Here is a 19,252-nt window from a genome sequence, read left to right on the forward strand (position 1 = left end):
ACCAAGATTGGCACTGGCTGTGTGACAATATCTTTGGTAATCCTAACTGGCAGGTATAATTTATACTTTCTATATGTTTATTAATGATATAGTATTAACATCATATGATGTCATTTATTTTTACTTTATTTAGAAACGTTCGGTTGCGGTAGCTAAAAATAAAGCTAAAGTACCATATAATCATCGAGGCGGATCAAAATCTTTTATTCAACATCGAACAAAAGGAGTAAGAGTATTTACATAAGAATAATAATGCCTTTTTTAAAAAAAAAAAAAAGTTATACTAACAATTTTTTTGTTAAATAGTCTTTAGATAATGATGTTGGAGAAATTGAGCTATTTAGGAACACCCACTGGAATGCAGAAAATGGTTGGTGTAATGACGAAGCAAGAACACGATATGTATGTCTTAACTTGTTATATTCTTTCAAAATAAATTGTTTAATTTTCCTATAAAATTATTCGTTTTAAAAATACAGGATCGAATGGTTGAGTTAAGACGACAACGTCAAGAGAATAATGAGGAAATACTGGAAGATGAAATCCGTGCTGAGGTTTTGGGTAGTGAAAGATGTGGTCATATACCTGGATTAGGACCTGCCCTTAACAAAAAAAAACTCAAACCACCAAGTTGAAAAAGTAATTGAAGATCGTGTTGCAAACATGGGAGAAGAAATGCGTAATGAGATACGACATGAGGTGCGAGATGAGATTCTTCAAGAGGTAAGAAATGAACGCCAAGATTTTTTACAACAACTCAAAGATATTATGAACATACCCAACAATCATCCTATTTTTGGCATCCAACAACCACCGCCTCCACCACCACCACCTCCACCATCTCCACCATCGTTTGGACCACCTCGTGTTGATACTACCTCTGTTCCATCACCACCACCTGCTGCTAGGGACTGTTCTTCTCCACAATCACCAACAACCGCCAGGGCATCTGGTCCACCAAAGACTGCCTCCTAAGCATTTCAGATAAGGTATTTTTCACTTGAGTTTTAAAACAATTATAATTCTACTTAATGACTTGTCATATCTCACTTACTTAATTTTCATATTATAATACAAGCTTGTTTATTGTTTGGTTTGCAAATAAAGACAATTGAGTGCAGTTTGCACGTGATTGATCCTAACATCAAAGGAAATAGCCTAGTTGCATTTGGGTATCTCAAATTAGAAAAATCGGATGCGAAAGGTGAGATCACGGTACATGGAGAAAAGAAGAAGCATTGTGACTTTAAACGTGTCTTCATAGAAAAGGTTGTTGAAGAAAATGCCGATCTGCCATGCCCTCTAAAGCAAGAAGGCTTCTTCAAAGTGGGTTCAGCTGTGAAACATTTCGTCTTCTGGCCGAAGAAACTAATAAATATGCCTTCAGCTTGTTCACTCCAGGTAAACTATAATTAGCCTTAATGTTGAAAAATCTTAATTTTTCACATTAAAGTGTTTCTTTTTTTTTTGGTTGTAGGTGAAAGGAAAGATGAAAGCTACCCAAGATCCTCTGGCTCCGCCTACTCAGCCACTGATACACTTGAAGAGGCCAGAGATGTTTCATGAATCACACTACACTCCACCTGAAAAGACATTGTTGTTGACGACACTTTTAGGGATTGTTCAGAAATGGCATCAGAAGAAAACAGTACAACATGAGCTTAAACAAGAATTGTTCGGACCTGGCCATGAGTGTTGGATCGACAAGGAAGATGTCATAGATGTGTGCGAGCTGAGATGGATCGGAACTAATGTCATGACTATTTGGTGCAGGTATAGTGGTTAATATTTAAGTTAATAATTATATTTGTAAATTTTTACTAATAAAATTTTATGATTCAGTTATTTGCAGGAACATTCACTTAATATCAGTGGTTTGAATAATACATATGCATTTTTAAATTCTGCTTTAGTATCCTCAATATCTTATAAAGATCCCAATAGACGTACACAGAATCTCATTGAGCGGTTGAAGGAAATACAACCCGATCAATGGTTGATTTGTCCCTGGAATCATGCGTAAGTAGATTTATAATTTAATATATGTAAATATAGATCGATCAGGGGGTTCACTAAACTTTTTTAATTATGTGCAGTAGTCAACACTGGGTAGTGATAATCATCCAGGCTGCTACTCAGTCAGTGGCATTCATTGACCCAAAGAATAAGCCAATTGAAAATGAAATTAGAAATTGTGTCACAACGTAAGTCATCATTTTTTTTTCTTTAATTTAACTTTTCTTACTAATTCTTTCACTAATTAACTTCTCTTTGGTGTAGTGCTTTGGAAACCTACATGACCCAGCAAAATATACGAAAAAGGGCTGAGATAAAGAGCAGGCAGTACAGGTGTCGAGGACAACCGGACGATCAACAGTGTGGATATTACTGCATGAAGATTATCAAAAGCTTTATGACTCAGTACAATCCTGCAACTTTTTTGAAGGATAAGGTATTTAGACATACATGATTCATTTGATAAAGTTTTTATTTAAAATAAATTCAATGTTATCTATCTCTGGTTGTACAGTTCAAAGATGACAAGCCTTACAACAACCAGGAGATAAACGAAATACGAGATGAATGGGCCGATTTTGTGAAGTCTTATATATTAATGGAATGAGTGCACAGTTCTTTATACGTGTAGGGTATATAATTTTATATGACCGCTACTTTTGGTTGTACTTAGTTTTTGTTATGGCGATCAGAATACAATTTTTATGATCGTTACTTTTGGTTATATTAGATTTCCTTTATAGTTATATTAATTTTTTGTAGCAGTGAGTACTACAATAAATTTTTATTTATTATTATATTGATTTAGCTGTACTTTTTTTTTTTTTTACTTTTATTAATAATTTTTAATAATAAGGTTTTTTAAGTATGAATCAAACTTAATAATAAAATTTATTAGTTCAAATGAGTTGACAACGTAGCATTGAATTATATATTTTATCTATTATATTTGCTTATATACGGATGGACAATTTATAAATATTAATTTTTTTTTCTGGATATATTAATGTTAGTTTGATATATTATTTTTAATATAATATGAAAATATTTTTATTAAAATATTAACCAATGTATAAAGATAACAAATAATTATATTATTTGTTTTTTTAAAACATATAATTATTTATTATTAAAAACAAACTGCTACTAAATAAATTACCTAAAATATTTTTTTTTTGGAGGTAAACTCCAAATTTTCCCTCTATATTTTCAATTGCCTTACAGTTACCATACTCTCTCGTCTTCTTCCCCAAATTAAACTGTCTCAGCTTTCTCTAACCTCATCAGCTCAGCTCACCGTCTCAACAGCTTCCCGGGCGCACCCAGTAAACCGAAAATGTAATAACACTCACTCTCTTCTCTTCTTTTTCCTTTGTACGTTGGCAAACTTTTTCTTCTACTAAATTCCACTCGACAGTGAACTAGAGAGAGAGATAGGGAGATGGTGACGCTGCTAGTAGCGACGAGTATTCATCCGCCTTCAATCAACCCGACTAATGCGCTTCTCCCCATGCCCGGATGGCAACCTCTTCCTTCTTTACAGGTATTCCTTGTTCAATTTCATATCCCAAGTATTCCTTTTTACAAAAAATGTATCGACTTCAGATCTGGGTTTTTGATACTACCATTAAGGTTGTTCTTCAACCTCAAAGAAGGAAGGAGATGGTTCGGAAGAAAAGGCATCGACGGTCTGGTTGCTCGATTGCGAGCCTATTATGTGGAGGCTGTGAGGCTTAGCACAGATTAAAAAGCCAGAGTAGATGACTTTTCACTCACTTTTGGAATGGAATATTGGTTTGTAGTTTTTAAGGGGTTGCTCAACAAGCCAGAGTAGATGACTTTTCACTCACTTTTGGAATGGAATATTGGTAAATTATGTCTGTTAGTTACTAAAAACTAAATTTGGAGTGTCATTAAATTGACATTCTTTTCTATGTTTCAGATCTTCGTGATGACAGGGGTTATCTTGCTGATCATATGGGAGCCAACGCCATAACATCTGCTCAGGTATTTATACATAGCATATATATGTGTGTAAGTGTGTTTGTGATTTTACCTTTGAAGAATGAATGAAGCTAACTCAATCAAACGTTTATGAAATAGGGGGAGGAGCTAAGGAAGCAAATTGGTGCTGCAGCTTATATTGAGTGCAGTTCTAAGACTCAACAGGTATTATTTATGTACAGCTTACGTAAGAGTTCATAGATTGTTATGATGTTTTCTCGTTGAAACATTCATACCATTTATCAGTTGGGTATTGATTCATGTTAATGTTTTCTTAAAACTGAAAAATAATATTCTTCTTCAGAATGTCAAAGCTGTTTTTGATACTGCCATTAAGGTTGTTCTTCAACCTCAAAGAAGGAAGGAGATGGTTCGGAAGAAAAGGCATCGACGGTCTGGTTGCTCGATTGCGTGAGTACTTCCATTCATAAGCTCCTTGATATGTTTCTTTGTTGCCCAAAATGTATTGCTGTCTGGGATTAGATTTAGTTAGTATTTGCTCATTATTTATTTATTTATTTATTTTTATAGATTTAATGACACAAAGTATTGTCTTTGCTCATTATTGATAAGCTTATTTAGAAGCTAAAATTTCAACAGAAGATATTAGAGAGAAGTAATAAAAGTAAGTGATGATAACATTAAAATTCTAAACACCCCATGTGAAATTGAACTAGTGAATGTTTTGCTGTTTCTTTCAATTTAGTACCCTAATCAGATAGAAATAAAGTACATTGTTAGTAACATGGGGACTTGGGTTGAGAGTATATTGATGAAATTTGAAATTAAAAAATAACTTTATAAATAAAATGGCAAATAAAGATGCTTCTCTGTTTGGTAATACTGCTTTCTTGTCTTCTTGGCTTGAGCCAAGCTCTAAATTAATATAATGGGGGGACCTCAATTGACCTGAAAATAGTCTTGGGAGAGTACTTGGAATGGCATCAGAATTGTGCTGTCAATTCCAAGCATGTGAATACTGTCAGTGTGAGAAGAAGTAAAAAGAGAAAATTAGATGAAAATTAAATTATGTGATAGAATAATACTTTTCTAGTCAACCTTCATATCAGATCAACCTTTTAATCTGAGCTTTTTTGATAAGATAAAAATTTTTTTACTTTCAAAATTATCATTCACCTGAAGACTCTATATACTACCGATCGCTTTTTCGTGCTCATCTGGGGTTATATTTGTGTTGTAGAGTGTAGTAGTATAAGTTCATTATGTTAAATGTTCTTGTTCTTCTTCTCTTAACTGCAGGACCCTAGTATGTGGAGGCTGTGAGGCTTAGCACAGATTAAAAGGCCAGAGTAGATGATTCTTCACTCACTTTTGGAATGGAATATTGGTTTGTAGTTTTTAAGGGGTTGCTCAACAAGAAAGGGCTGAATTCTGATTATTATTACTGGATAGCTAATGATGTTCTTTTTGAGTGTATTATAATATAGTTTTGACATAGTTTACACACCAGACAGAAAGTAATGAAGGGAATTGTTCATTCTCTTATCTTTTCTACTGTTACTGGGTAAATTATGTCTCAACACATAATATGTTTTTTCTGCCAAAGTAGTACCACTACTATTCTCTCTATCTCTCCTCTGTGTATCCCAATATATCTTGTATTTTTCTTAGTATGCCTTTTGAGCCTAATGGAAATTTGTTGCTTGGGTTGCTCAAAACCAGTGAAGGACGCCTCGTCTAGTGTTAAACCCTCCATGCCAGCGGCGGCTACGAGTAGTTCATATAGGTAAAAAACTAGCTTACTTATATAGGAATTGATCTTGCTTCTCTCTTCATATAGTGGTCCAAAGTAGCTGCTTGTGTCTGGAAGAACATGATATCCTTAGTTGGATTGATTTTGGGAGTTGGGTATATACTCGTGCTAAATTAAAATGAGGTAATTGCTCTTGACAGGTTTTATTTTCTCTCTTATTGTGAGAGAATTCTCTTGGCACAGTTAAGCTTATATTGTGACAGGTTTTACTTTTTTTTATTTAATTGTTCTTTATCACTGATTTTCATGGAATTTGTATATGATTCTCTGCATTAACTCCGGGTAATCAGCGATCAATTTTTAAACAAATATAATACATTTTAAAATAAAAATAAAGTAGAGAAACAACATATGATTTGGTCAAATATTTAGAGGATTTTATATGATTAATTATAAAAAAAATTCGGCATTAGACATGGCATATTCGTAGGAAGTTATCACACATTGGTTATCATGGTATTAGCTTTATAATTATGTATGTATTGCTTTTGATTGTTAGAAATTGAAGCATTGCCATTAACTTAGCTCCATTGTTAAGGGTTGTGTGTCATTGTATATCCTAACAGGTATTGGCTTTCAGAAGACCCTTTCTTCATAAGGTTTTAGACTATGAAGATGAATTCTTTGCTTTGTTGATGCTTGTTCTTGAGACTCATAGCTTACGGACTACAGGTTAATCTATATTTTCGTTCCGATTATATATATTTTCTTTTTCCTATTTATTTGCTGCAAAATGTTCAATTGTTCAATGTTGAATTATTTTTGAAATCGGAGTTGTAATTTTGTTTTGGATTGCCTACAAAGTTATAAGAAAATGAGTTATTCTCACTGTTTTGATGAATATGCACATAGGGTATTGTTGTGGGACTTCATCAGCTTCTTATTTCCTTTCTCTTTTGCAATTGGTCTTTTTAGTATATTTGGTATGTCTTATCTTTAAATAATATTTTATAGAGAAAAGTTGTTGATTTTGAACTACTAAATCATTGTTAAAAAATTAGATCACTTTGCAATTCAAAATGCATAAAACAAATATCAATTTAATTTTTTTTTTATTTTAATGTATTTTGATAAGCATACAAACTATTTATTGAGAAATCTGTTACTTAAAAGTGTTATGTATTGTTTTTTTTTTAATTCTCATGAATGCTCTTTTTTCTTGTGTCTACATCTGCAGTGTTTTAGATAAATATATAGATGCATGTATTTTTTAAGCAATGCATTATTGTCCAGAATAGAATAAGTCTGTTCAATTTCACTTTTACTTACATTAAAATTGATTGTCTGTAGGTCTGGATCAGTTTATCGGAAGGGATTGTTTCTTGCCAACAGTCATCATGTTTTTGGGATATGGTTTAGCTGTTGCATCGTCAACATATTGCCTTTCTTTCTTCTTTTCAGACCATACTATGGCTCAGGTGAGAAATGTTTTTATCCTTATCGATGTCCGGACAATCATAATTTCTGCTTACGCTTTCAAGCTTATAAAAATATTTTATTCTCTGCAGAATGTAGTTCTCTTGATCAACTTTTTCTCTGGACTCATTCTTATGGTCATATCTTTCATTATGGGGCTTATTAAGTCAAATGTTAGTGCAAATTCTTTTCTCAAGGTGAGTTTCTATTAGCCAACTGGAGAAGTGTTTCTTCAGACATTACTATCAAAGTAAATGACTAAGGTTTGGATTGTGGATAAATTTTTAACCTTCCTATTCATTGAAAAAGCAGGAGTGAAAGTCTAATATCAACTATTTTATTTTTGATTAAGAAATGGGGAATATGTATTAAAATCAAGCTGAAAAATACTCTCTTTCAGTACCTGTATGAAACTGTGCTGCTGTGAAAACTGTTAAATTAGCATATTTTACACTACAAGAGGAATGAACCTCATTAAATTAGCATATTTTTGTGATTCAGTACTATGCACTGTAGGACATTATTAATTAATTATCATTCTCGACTTGTGTACTCTACTCTTGCAGAATTTCTTCCGACTATCTCTAGGGTTTTGCTATGCTGATGGGCTTGCATCACTAGCTCTTCTGCGTCAAGGGATGAAAGATAAATCTAGTGATGCAGCTTTTGATTGGAATGTAACTGGTGCCTCTATATGCTATCTTGGTGTTGAGGTTTATATCTTCTCATTTTTTTTTAAAAAAAAAAATTGTTTTGGATATCTTGCCATTTATAATTTTTTAAGTTAGAATTGAGTACGAATTCCTTAGAAATATGATATGATCTGACATGGCTTTTGCACTTGTCACAGCATTTGTTACTTCCTGTTGACACTTGGGCTTGAACTCTTGCCTTCCTACAAGGAATGGTGGAGTATAAAAAGTTTCTGACGTGATGGTTATCCTCATTTAGAACCACTTTTGGGATCCTCTGCAGAAAAGGTTGCTCTTGACTTCGATGAAGACACAGATGTGGCAATGGAAAGAAACAGAGTACTTTCAGGTTCCGTTGAGAATGCTATCATTTACTTGCGTAATCTTTCACAGATCATGCCTATAGATGCTCAAAGAATGCTTTAAGAGTTTGAGGGGTGTGTGCTTTTAGCTTTTGAGTTGGAGCTAGATCATTTTTTTTATGTTAGTTTGCCTAATTTAGTGTTAGTTTTTTTTTGTTCATTTAGTTTGGTTTGTATTGGGGTAACTTTTTTCTGTTTTCCATGTTGGCAACTCTGATTCATGGAGTTTGTTGTTGTAGTTCATAGACAATACAATTCAAGCAAGGACTATGTAATTGAATTTTTTATGATTGCTATTGTAATTTTTATGTAATGAATAAATGTGTTCAATATTATTTAAATAAAGCTTTTTGAATAATTTGTTTTTATTATATAATTTAAATGAATATATTTTAAATTAAAAAATAATAATAATTAGTTTTCATGACTAATTATTAGTCATTAAATAATTAATTTATGTAATTTTTTATTTATTATTGCCAACTAAATTATTTAGTCACAAAATATTAGCTTTTTCGTGACTAAATTTTAGTTAAAGTTTACTTTTTTAGTTGTTGAAAGTGAATATTGGTATTTATGTGACCAATACATCAATCTTACTGTGACTAACTTTAATATATTTTGTAACTAAATTTTAGTCATAGAAAATAACATTATTTGTGACTAAATATATTAGTCACTAAATCTCTTCTACGACCGACATTCAGCGACTAAATAGTGACTAAAAATAATTAGTCACAAAAAATTTTGGCTGACTAATTAATGAGTTTTAATGACCAAAAAACTAGTCGGGGAAAATGAGTTTTTTTGTAGTGAGTGTTTTAAGGAGCCAAATACATTGAGGGGTGAAACGGTAAATTTATCCCTTCTCGATGTAAATCATCTATATAGAGGATCTTTGATCAAATTAAGATTATAACGATGGTTAAAAGTGATAGCGTATCTATATGGTGGAACATATAAAGCGCTCTATATAACTGAGAGTGTAATTCCAAGTTCTAAGAGTGGATTCAACAAGGAATTAATAAGTTAGAGAATTTACTTGGTAAATTCGGTTCGGCTTATTGGAAGCTCGGACAGGACCGGCCTTGAAAATATATGGGCTCAAGACGAATTAAATTTTGGGGCCCTAAAAAAATATATAAAAAATATATCAAAAGAAGAGTGTTATGGGATTTGAACCCATGACCTTGAATATTATGCCATCCACCTCAACCAACCAAGCTATAAATATTTTTTACTTATATTACACTTAAATTTTACTTAAATAAAAGCCTAATAATTTTTTTTTATTTTTTTATTGTGGGCCCCGAAAAGTGTGGGCCCTAGGCACGGGCCTAGCCCGCCTATGCCTAGGGCCGGCCCTAAGCTCAGTAATATAGGTCCATGGTCCCCATTCTAGTTGAGAACATACTGCTTGTAAGACTCAATAATTGATTTTTGATTAATCAATTATAATTCTAAAATTAGACTATGTCTAGTTTATGAATTTTCACTAAGCAAGGACAAAATTGTGAAGAAAAGAGATTCTAGGTTTATTTATTAATTAAGAGACTCTATATGTCTAATTAATAATTATGTTAAATGACAATATTATTTAATAATTTATTTTAGTTATTTAATAATTAGTTTTGGCATTTAAATGGTTAGAATTGGAAAATTGGCGTTTTTGAGAAAATAGAAATGAAAATTGTTAAAACTGCAAAATTCCAAGTGGGGCCCATTAACACCATGGACGGCCACTTGGAGAGGGTTTTTCCAATTAATATTTTCATTATTTTAATGCCAAATAATTACTAACCTAAACCTAGTGGTTACCTATAAATAGATAGTGATGGCTCACACCAAAATAAGAGTTTTCAAGTGATTCAAGAGATTGCCTTCAGAAATTTGAGCCACTCACTATCTTTATATAGCCGACCCCCTCTCTCTCTCTCTCTCTTTTCCTCTTCCAATTTCGAAATACCTTGAGTGATAGAGTAGTGCCCACACACATCAAGTGGTACCTCAATCATAGTCTGGAAGATCGTGAAGAATCCAAATTGAAGAGAAGGACATTCAGACTCAGATCTTGGTGATACTCTGCGACAAAAAGGATACAATGGTTAGAGATCTAAGTGGAAGGAGACATGTTATTCCGCTGCAACCAATGTAAGGTTTCCTAAACTTTATATGTGTTTATTATCGTTTTAGAAAGTTCATATTTAGGATGTTAAACAACATACTTGTGAGTAGATCTAAGATCCTGGTAAAATAAATTCCTATAGAGTACTCATTTCAGTGATTATGTTTAGTTCACTGAAATATCATTTATAGGTGGCTAAGTGTTTTAAGGATAAAATACATTGAACGGTGTAACGGTAAATTAATCCCTATACAATGTAAATCATCTATAGAGGATCATTGATTATTGGGATTATCACAATGATTAACTAATAGCGTATTTATATCGTGGGACATATAGAGCGTTCTATATAACTGAGAGTGCAATTCCAAGTTCTATGGTGGATGCAACAAGGAATTAATAAGTCAGTGAATTCACTTGGTAAATTCTAGAGCTACTTATTGGAAGCTCAGATATAGAGGCCCATGGTCGCCATACTAGTTGAGACAATACTACTTGTAAGACTAAGTTAATTGATTTTGATTAATCAATTATAATTCTAAAATTAGACTATGTCTAGTTTATGAATTTTCACTAAGCAAGGGCTTAATTGTGAAGAAAAGAGATTCTAGGATTTATTTGTTACTTTAGAGATTTTGATAAGTCTAATTAATAAATATATTGAATGACAATATTATTTAATAATTACTTTATAGTTATTAAATAATTAGATTTGGCATTTAAGTGGTTAAATTGGAAAATTGGTGTTTTTGAGAAAATAAGATGGAAAATGAGAAAATGGCAAAATTACAAAGTGGGGCCCAATATCCAATCCATGGCCGGCCACTCTAATAGCAATTTACCATTTATTTTTTTATTATTTTAATGCCAAATATGTTGGAAATATATTTTACCAGGATCTTAGATCTACTCACAGGTATGTTGTTTAAACACCCTAAATATGAACTTTCTAAAACGATAAATTAAACACATATAAAGTTAAGAAAATCTTACATTGATGCAGCGGAATTAATGTCTCCTTCCACTCAGATCTCTAACCCTTGTATCCTTTCTGTAGCAGAGTATAATCAAGATCTGAGCCCGAATGTCCTTCTTCTTCAAGTTTGATCCTTCACAGTCTTCCAATCTATGATTAAGTTACTGCTTGCTGTGTGTGGGCACTTACTCTTTCACTAGGGTCAAAATTGATCAAGGAGAAAAGAAGAGAGAGGGTTTCGGCCAGGTATAGAAAGTGGGGAAGGCTCAGTTTTTCTGAAGAGAGAAATTTCTGTCAGATTACTAATGAAAGCATTGTATTGTGACTGAGCCATCACTTTCTATTTATAGGCAACTACTAGGTTTAGGTTAGGAATTATTTGGCATTAAAATAATGAAAATATTAATTTGAAATCCCACAATAAGTGGCCGGCCATGGTGTTATATTGGGCCTCACTTGATTTTGCAGTTTTATCAAATTTTATCTCTATTTTCTCAAAAACGCCAATTTTCCAATTCTAACCTTTTAAATGCCAAAACTAATTATTTAATAACTAAAATAGATTATTAAATAATATTGTCATTTAATTTAATTATTAATTAGACATATAAAGTCCATTAATAAATAAATAAACCTAGAAACTCTTTTCTTTTCAATTTCACCCCTGCTTAGTGAAAATTCATAAAATTAGACATAGTCTAACTTTAGAATTATAATTGATCAATCACGAATCAATTAATGAGTCTTACAAGCAGAATGTTCTCAACTAGAATGGGGACCATAGATCTATATGCTGAGCTTCCAATAAGTGAACCAAATTTACAAAGTAAATTCCTACTTATTAATTCTTCGTTGAATCCACTCTTAGAACTTAGAATTGCTCTCTCAGACTTATATAGAGCATATTGTATGTTCCACGATATCAATATGCTATCTCATTTAACCATTGTTATACTCTTATTGTGATTTAAAGATCCTCTATATAGATGATCTACATCGAGATGGGATTTCTTTACCGTTCTCACCCCTCAATGTATTTTGCCCCTTAAAACACTTAGCTACCTGTAAATGGTGTTTAGTGATCTAATAATTAGTCAGTTAAACAAGAGCTCGTCTATTTACTTATATTTGCTAAGCTCGAAGGGAATCATCACTTGACTTCTATACACCAGTAGAAGCTATAGATTCTATATTTATGTTCAGCACTCCCACTCAATCATACTATCATGTTCCCAAAATATACGTATCACCCTGACCCAAAAGTATGCTTAACTAATAAATCTAAGAACATGAATAGCACTCCTGAGTTGAGCCTAAGCATATCAGGATTCAGATTCTTTTAATCTTAAGATCAACTACTGATATTGACTTGGAAAGATATGTATAACGGTAAGTTTGTAATATCTTGACTTAGTTGCAATATCGGTCCAGTCCAATGTATACTCCATACATTCGAAACTAGTATACTTTACTAATGTCCTGGAAAGAACATAACACTTACTCCAAGTGTAAGTACACATCATCGCTGATTATCACATTAGTGTAAATCCAATAACATTGATGAAACAGGGACCAAATCTTTTGATGCATATGATCACAATCACATTCCACTGTGTTGACGATACTGTAATTGTGAATAAACATATGATCTGGATTTAACTGATTTTGTGTGTGTAATAGTAATAAATATATTTAAACCATTAGCATGTAAAATTCATGCAAACATCAATCACTTCAAATTTCTTATATTGATAACTAATCAGATTGTAAAGAGTTTTATTTAGGGCGTAAAACCCAACAAACTCCCACTTGCACTGATATAAAACAAACTGTGCAAATAGGTCAATCTGATGTCTTGATCTTCAGATCAAGTGTAGTATATTTGAATCCACCAAACTTCTGGAACCTAGTTCATAAATACTCTTATGAAACATCCTTTACTATATGCTTTACTTATCAAGGGATACTAAAATCTTTACTGTTTTAAAAGTACATCTGAATTAAACAGAAGACATATCTCTCATATTTTAAAATATGTAATTGAGATAATACAGTGTAGACTTTTCTTCAGTGATATAACTTTCTGGTATTTTCGAATAGACCAAGTTACAATTCTTCTCTGGTAGAGCTTGAATTATTATTCAACAATTCCTCCACCCCCAAAGTAAGCACCATCTCCAGAATTTCGAAATTAGATGGTGAGATACAAAGATAACTGATACACAGTTCCTTAATATCTAACATATAGATCACTTTCATAAATCTTTCTTGAATATCTTCTAATATTCCCTATTTGATTACATCTCAGATAGCTCCCACTCAATAGCAGATGTCTGGTTAAATAATACTTTTAACCTCTGATTGTTTGGAGAGTTACCTAGTTGTGACTTTTGTATTATTCTAAAACTTTAAGTTAAGACTAAGTCATCAACATAGCAGACTAGTATTTGAAGTGAAAAATACATGCCAGAGATAAAGTAATCAAAATTAAGATACCATAAAATTTTATGAGGATTAAGAATTCTAGGTTCAAGTCATTCGAATGGACTGAACTAGAGTTATTTATCTTATTCTCATAATTCTGATAAGCTATACCTATCCATGTGAATGGTTAGATTTGCTTTTCAATAGTGTTCTTAAGTACCTATCACAATTATCAACCTAATGAAGATGGGTATAGAATTTTAAAATTCTCAAACTCAATTAAGGTAGTGTGAAACTTTAACAAAGAACTTTCAAAGGTATCAAACTTTTACTTACAACAGTAAAACGAAATGGAACATACAATCAAGATCAAGAATTTATATTGACAACAGCTAACTCATCATATTACTTCCATGTTTAAATAAGATATGTGTAACATAGGGAATTGTGGAATAGACTCCACCCCTAAGAATATACATATAGGGTACTATGGATAACCTCCATCCCTAAGTATATAGAGATTATGATCCACCCCTAAAGGTTGTAAAGATCATTATTCTCTTAGTGTGATAGAGTTTATGTGGAGTTGAATACTATCCAGAGTTCATTAGATATAAAAGATCGTTGAACTGCATAGTTTTCTTAACTTTTCTCCACCCTATCAGATCAAAAGATCATTTTATTAAACAAATTCTTAATAATTGTATTAGAATGAACAATATTAATAAACATAGAAATAGTTTCTAGTGTTTATTTAATATAACTCTATGAAGAGTTGTAAATATTATAGAATTTGCATCAATAATAAAAACACTTACACATACAAACATATAAATATAATGTGGTAATAGTTGATGAAGATTAAATAAATGAAGCTCAATCTCATAATTTGCAATATTGAATTTCGAAAATAAAGAATACTTTATTAATAATAAAATAAAAAATGTATTGCAACAATATGAGAAAAACAGGGATAAATATCCCTAACTAAAATTTGAAATCCAAATTGTCTTTAAAACTAAAACAATTAATTCAAAAATAAATTGAAGAGCTTCATCTTCATCTGGACGATTTCACCCTTGGTCAAGCTTTCTGATCCAACTCAATTGAGTTCAAGTAGCTTGGCCTATAAGAAGAAGAAAATAAATAAACAAAGTTAGTCCAGAATCATAAATCCAATTGGATAACAATTCACTAAAACTCTTAAAGTTTATTAATGGAAATACCTTGTTTCTTTGCAAGAAGTTTAGGACACTGGGGTTTCCAATGACCTTTCTCATTGCAGTAGAAACACTTTCCTTTAAGTGTAGCATCACCAGAAGGAACAGCCTTTTTATTCTTCATGGCTTTTGTTCGCTTCTTGGTGTTCTTCTACTTCTTCTTCGATTTGGGCTTCGAAGCAAAGGCAACATTTGCTTCAGGTTTCATCGTCCCATTACCATTCCCAGGATTATGAGGTTTACTCCCTTTCTTCCTGGGTCCTCCAATCAAATTTTCATAAGTTTGAAGGTCATTGACTAATTCATGAAAGTCAATTTCCTTCTTATTCATGACATAATTTGATGTGTATGGTAGAAATGCTGGAGTCAGACTATTCAAGATAAGACTTACTTGAGTAGCACTGTCCATTTCAGCACCATGATCCTGGGCTTCTTGGAAATAACTTGACATTAGGAGAACATGGTCACACACGTTTTGATGAGATTCCATCCGTGCATTAATGTACTTCTTAGTCGCGTCAAAGCGTGACTGAAGTGATGCCTTATCGAATAGCTCATTTAATTTCGTCATAACTTCAGCAGCCTTCTCAGTTTTAGAAAACCGAGTTTTGAGGGTGTCAACCATGCTAGAAAGCATAAAGTATAGAGCTTTGTCAGTTGCTTTCTGCCAACGCTCATACTTTTCTTTCACAGCTTTGGATGCATTATCCCCAGGCACTTCAGGTGACGGCTCAGTTAAAACAAACAAGGCACTTTCTCCTATGAGAGCAATATTAATGTTCTCATTCCACTTATTAAAGTTAGATCCATTCAGCTTATTTTCAGTCAACAGTGATAACATGGGATTCATTTTGATAATACAGGATACTACAAAATAATAGAAATCAACAAATAGAAATTAATAATGGTTTAACACAAAATCAATTCAAAAATTATAAGCATATAGCAAGTAGGAATGATATGAGAAAATACTTAAAAATTCAATCCTAAATAATTTCCAAGGTTTTTCAACAAACTGATATTAGTGTCCCGTTTAGGCGAGAGTCAAAGCTACCATCCATTGAATAGAGTTGTCAGCTCATCTAAAATGTTAAACATTCTAGCACCTTTTATTCGATCAAGATTGGAATCCAGCGTTGTCCCGTTTAGGCGAGAGTCAAGGCTATTCTATCTCATGAGCTTCCACCATTGTTTCGCAATTTGCAAGTCAAATATGGTCGCCACGATTAGGGTGATCTATACCATATAAAACACTTACAAACCACTTATCATGCGAGATTAAACGGTGCGAAATTGCTACTGAACGTTCCTCCATTAGGGAGGATTACTCACTAAAACAAACGCGATGTAAAACCCACAATGGAGATCGAATATCTTATTAATAATAAACCTCATTCTTTAAAATGTATTTTCTTTATTATTCTAATAAATAAATTCTCATTAAATTCGAAATTTAGAATTAAAATTCAAAAAATAAGAATTTAATATAATATTTATAAAATTATACTTAGATGGTGATTGAAATAAAATTAATTATTTCTATCTTAGTAATAATCTTAAATATAAATATTAAGGAAATTAATTTAAGTTGAATTAAATTAAATAATTAGCAACTTAAAAATTTCCTTTGAGAATATATTTATTGAGTTCGAAAATTAAAGTATATAAAAAATACAATTTTCGAAAATAATAAAAATAGAAAAGAAATACTTCAAGCAAAAATATCACCTATCTAGATTTTTTTTGACTAGTTAATTCAATTTCTAATAATATATATTTTAAATTATTTTATTTTAAATTAATCAACTAAATGAAAAAAAATCATTGATTGTAGTTGGTCCAAGAATTAATTAAAATAAATAATTAATTTACAACTCAATCTATTTTTCAGAATAAAAATTCGAAAATATTGCATAATTAAAATGTAATTTTTCGAAATTGATTAATAAAATAAAGAAAAATATATATTGAAAATTATGTAAATTTAAGTTGAAAAATTAAATTTCAACCTAAAAATAATTTTCTATTTAATTAAGTGTCATAAAAAATAAATATTTAAGTATCATGATGAAAATCAACTTAGATATTTAAATTTTTCAAGTTAATTAAATGTATTAAATTCAAGAAATAATAATTAAGTGTAGGGAAGGCTTAATTATTAATTTCTAGTTTAATACTAGGAAAAATATACTTAATAAAATTGTACCAAAATTAATTATTTAAATAATTAATTTCACAAAGTATAATATTTTCCTATTTAAATATTAGAAATAATAAGTAGTCTAGAAATTACTATCTAGAAAATATCTTATTTGACTAAGTATCTTTTCAAAAATTTGAAAAATATCTAATTTAAGTTACATAGAAAAATCTAGAACTTAAATAATTTCAAATTTAGATTTAATTAAATATCAAAAATTAAGTTATAACCACTTAATTTGAAGATATCTTTTTAAGTTAATATTCGAAAAGATATTAACCTAAAAAATATCTAAAATATTCCATTTTAAGTTAATATTCGAAAAGATATTAACTTAAAAAATATCTTAAGAATCTTTAATAACTAATTCCTAGGATTCCTCAACTTGATTTAAAATTTAAATAAAATATTCAAATTTAAGTTAGATAAGAAAAATCAGTTGTTACAACTAATTTATAACTTAAATAGGAATATTTAATTAAATAAGCTCCAGAAAGAATCTAGTTAGTTAAAATTCTATATTTAATTAAATACAAGAAAAATACAAATAGTTTGTCTAGAAATAATATCTAAACTAAAAGTGTTTTTCTTAAAATTAACTTTAAAATATTAAAATGAAAATAAACTTTCATATATTTTAAAAGTTAATTATGTTGCTAATTCAATTTTATTAGGTCAAACTAATACAATTAACCTAGTACAGTTATTTAAATCAGGCAAATGGGCCTTCACAATTGGGGTAGTTCATGTGAGGGGGTGTTGGGTTCAGTATGTCGTACCCACTTCTATGGCTCCCAACTCTCACACAAGGCCCAAAAGAGAGGAATTTAAATTAAAATAAATAACTGTTATTAATTGAATAGGTCCAATAACTAAATGGACCTAAATAAAATCTATCATGGTGTGACATTTTATTTAGCAACAACCTATATGCATCTATATTAAAACAAAATAAACATATAGACTCACACAGGCACACTTTGGATGGATCCTATCATGTTGCTAGGTCATACACAGATGAAAGAAGATTGTAAAATTTACCTGTTACAAATTATTATCTTGACCAAGGGAGCCATCAGATCATTAGATCTGGCAAAAAGTAACCATGGCTATTTGCAATCAAGTAATAATAGGTTTTAAAAAACTTACACACAAGCTAAAACCACATACTCCTGCAACAAGGTTAGTTGGATAGTTGGAAGTAGGATTTTTTTTTTAATTTTAAATAAATAAATTTTGAAATTAAAAAAAATAAATTTAATTTTCGAAAAGAATAAAATAAATATTTATTTTCGAAATTAAAAAAAAAATATTAATTTAAATTTCGAAATTATTTAAAAAAAATATTTAATTAAAAATTAAACCTACAATTTTGAAAAATTAGGTTTCAACCAACCTAAATATCATTTCAAAATTTGCTAACTACTTTTGAAAATTAAATGTTATTTTATAAATAAAAATTAAATAAAAATTAGAAAAGATAAATTAAATATCTTTTTCAGATTTTAAATTTAATTTGAATAAATAAAATAACAAAATTTAAAAGTTAGCAAAATATCTTACATCTATTTAAAATTACATGATTATAGTTATCTTATTTTAAATTTAAATAAGGTCAAATTATTTAAAAAAAAAAATTAATTTAAAAATAGTTAAAATTTGACCTTAAATTTAAAAATAAAATAAGATATAATCAAATTTAAAAATAAGATAGATAATTAAGCAATAAGATAGATATTTACTAATTTCAAAATTCAAATTACACTAATATCTTGAATTAAATTTAAAAAAAATATTAAATTAATTCATAATGATAATTAGAATTGAATTAGGAATAGTAAAAAAATATTTGGGCTATATCGAACAAACAAGATAATCTTTGGGTTAAATGGATTGACGCGATCTACTTGAGAGGTATGAGTTTTTGGACAGTTGAGTTTATGCAAGATGCTAGTTGGTATTTTAAAAAACTCCTTCGTCTTCGTTCAACTGTCAATGAGTCTAAGCTCGCAGCTGCCACGGTGAGAAGTAAGTTCAGTACCA

The 19,252-nt window shown here is 30.5% G+C and overlaps 1 protein-coding gene across 6 annotated transcripts; it reads left to right on the forward strand.

Moving 5' to 3' along the window:
• Positions 1-3,007: 3,007 nt before the first annotated feature.
• LOC115697969 (ABC transporter A family member 1-like) lies at positions 3,008-8,609 on the forward strand. 6 transcript variants are annotated; one of them, XM_061118459.1, is made up of 11 exons: positions 3,009-3,354; positions 3,434-3,559; positions 3,622-3,884; positions 4,120-4,185; positions 4,325-4,431; positions 5,281-5,767; positions 6,361-6,717; positions 7,085-7,212; positions 7,303-7,407; positions 7,777-7,923; positions 8,061-8,609. In XM_061118459.1, the coding sequence occupies exons 7-11, from the start codon at positions 6,609-6,611 to the stop codon at positions 8,091-8,093; spliced, it is 522 nt and encodes a 173-aa protein (XP_060974442.1). In that variant the 5' UTR covers positions 3,009-3,354; positions 3,434-3,559; positions 3,622-3,884; positions 4,120-4,185; positions 4,325-4,431; positions 5,281-5,767; positions 6,361-6,608; the 3' UTR covers positions 8,094-8,609. The 6 variants fall into 6 exon arrangements, with proteins under 6 accessions (XP_060974443.1, XP_060974442.1, XP_060974444.1 ...); XM_061118458.1 differs by having other exon boundaries at positions 3,011-3,354; positions 3,649-3,884; XM_061118460.1 differs by having other exon boundaries at positions 3,008-3,559; positions 3,649-3,884.
• Positions 8,610-19,252: the final 10,643 nt, after the last annotated feature.

Source organism: Cannabis sativa, chromosome 7, assembly GCF_029168945.1.
Source record: "Cannabis sativa cultivar Pink pepper isolate KNU-18-1 chromosome 7, ASM2916894v1, whole genome shotgun sequence".
NCBI lineage: Eukaryota > Viridiplantae > Streptophyta > Magnoliopsida > Rosales > Cannabaceae > Cannabis > Cannabis sativa.

What these genes read in the sequence shown, in the direction of transcription:
- LOC115697969 (XM_061118460.1), top strand. Translation starts at nt 6,609, where the DNA reads ATGAGTTATTCTCACTGTTTTGATGAATATGCACATAGGGTATTGTTG. An exon ending in TGGTCTTTTTAGTATATTTG is followed by an intron (nt 6,718 to 7,084) that starts GTATGTCTTATC and finishes GATTGTCTGTAG; the next exon opens with GTCTGGATCAGTTTATCGGA. An exon ending in TATGCTATCTTGGTGTTGAG is followed by an intron (nt 7,924 to 8,060) that starts GTTTATATCTTC and finishes CACTTGTCACAG; the next exon opens with CATTTGTTACTTCCTGTTGA.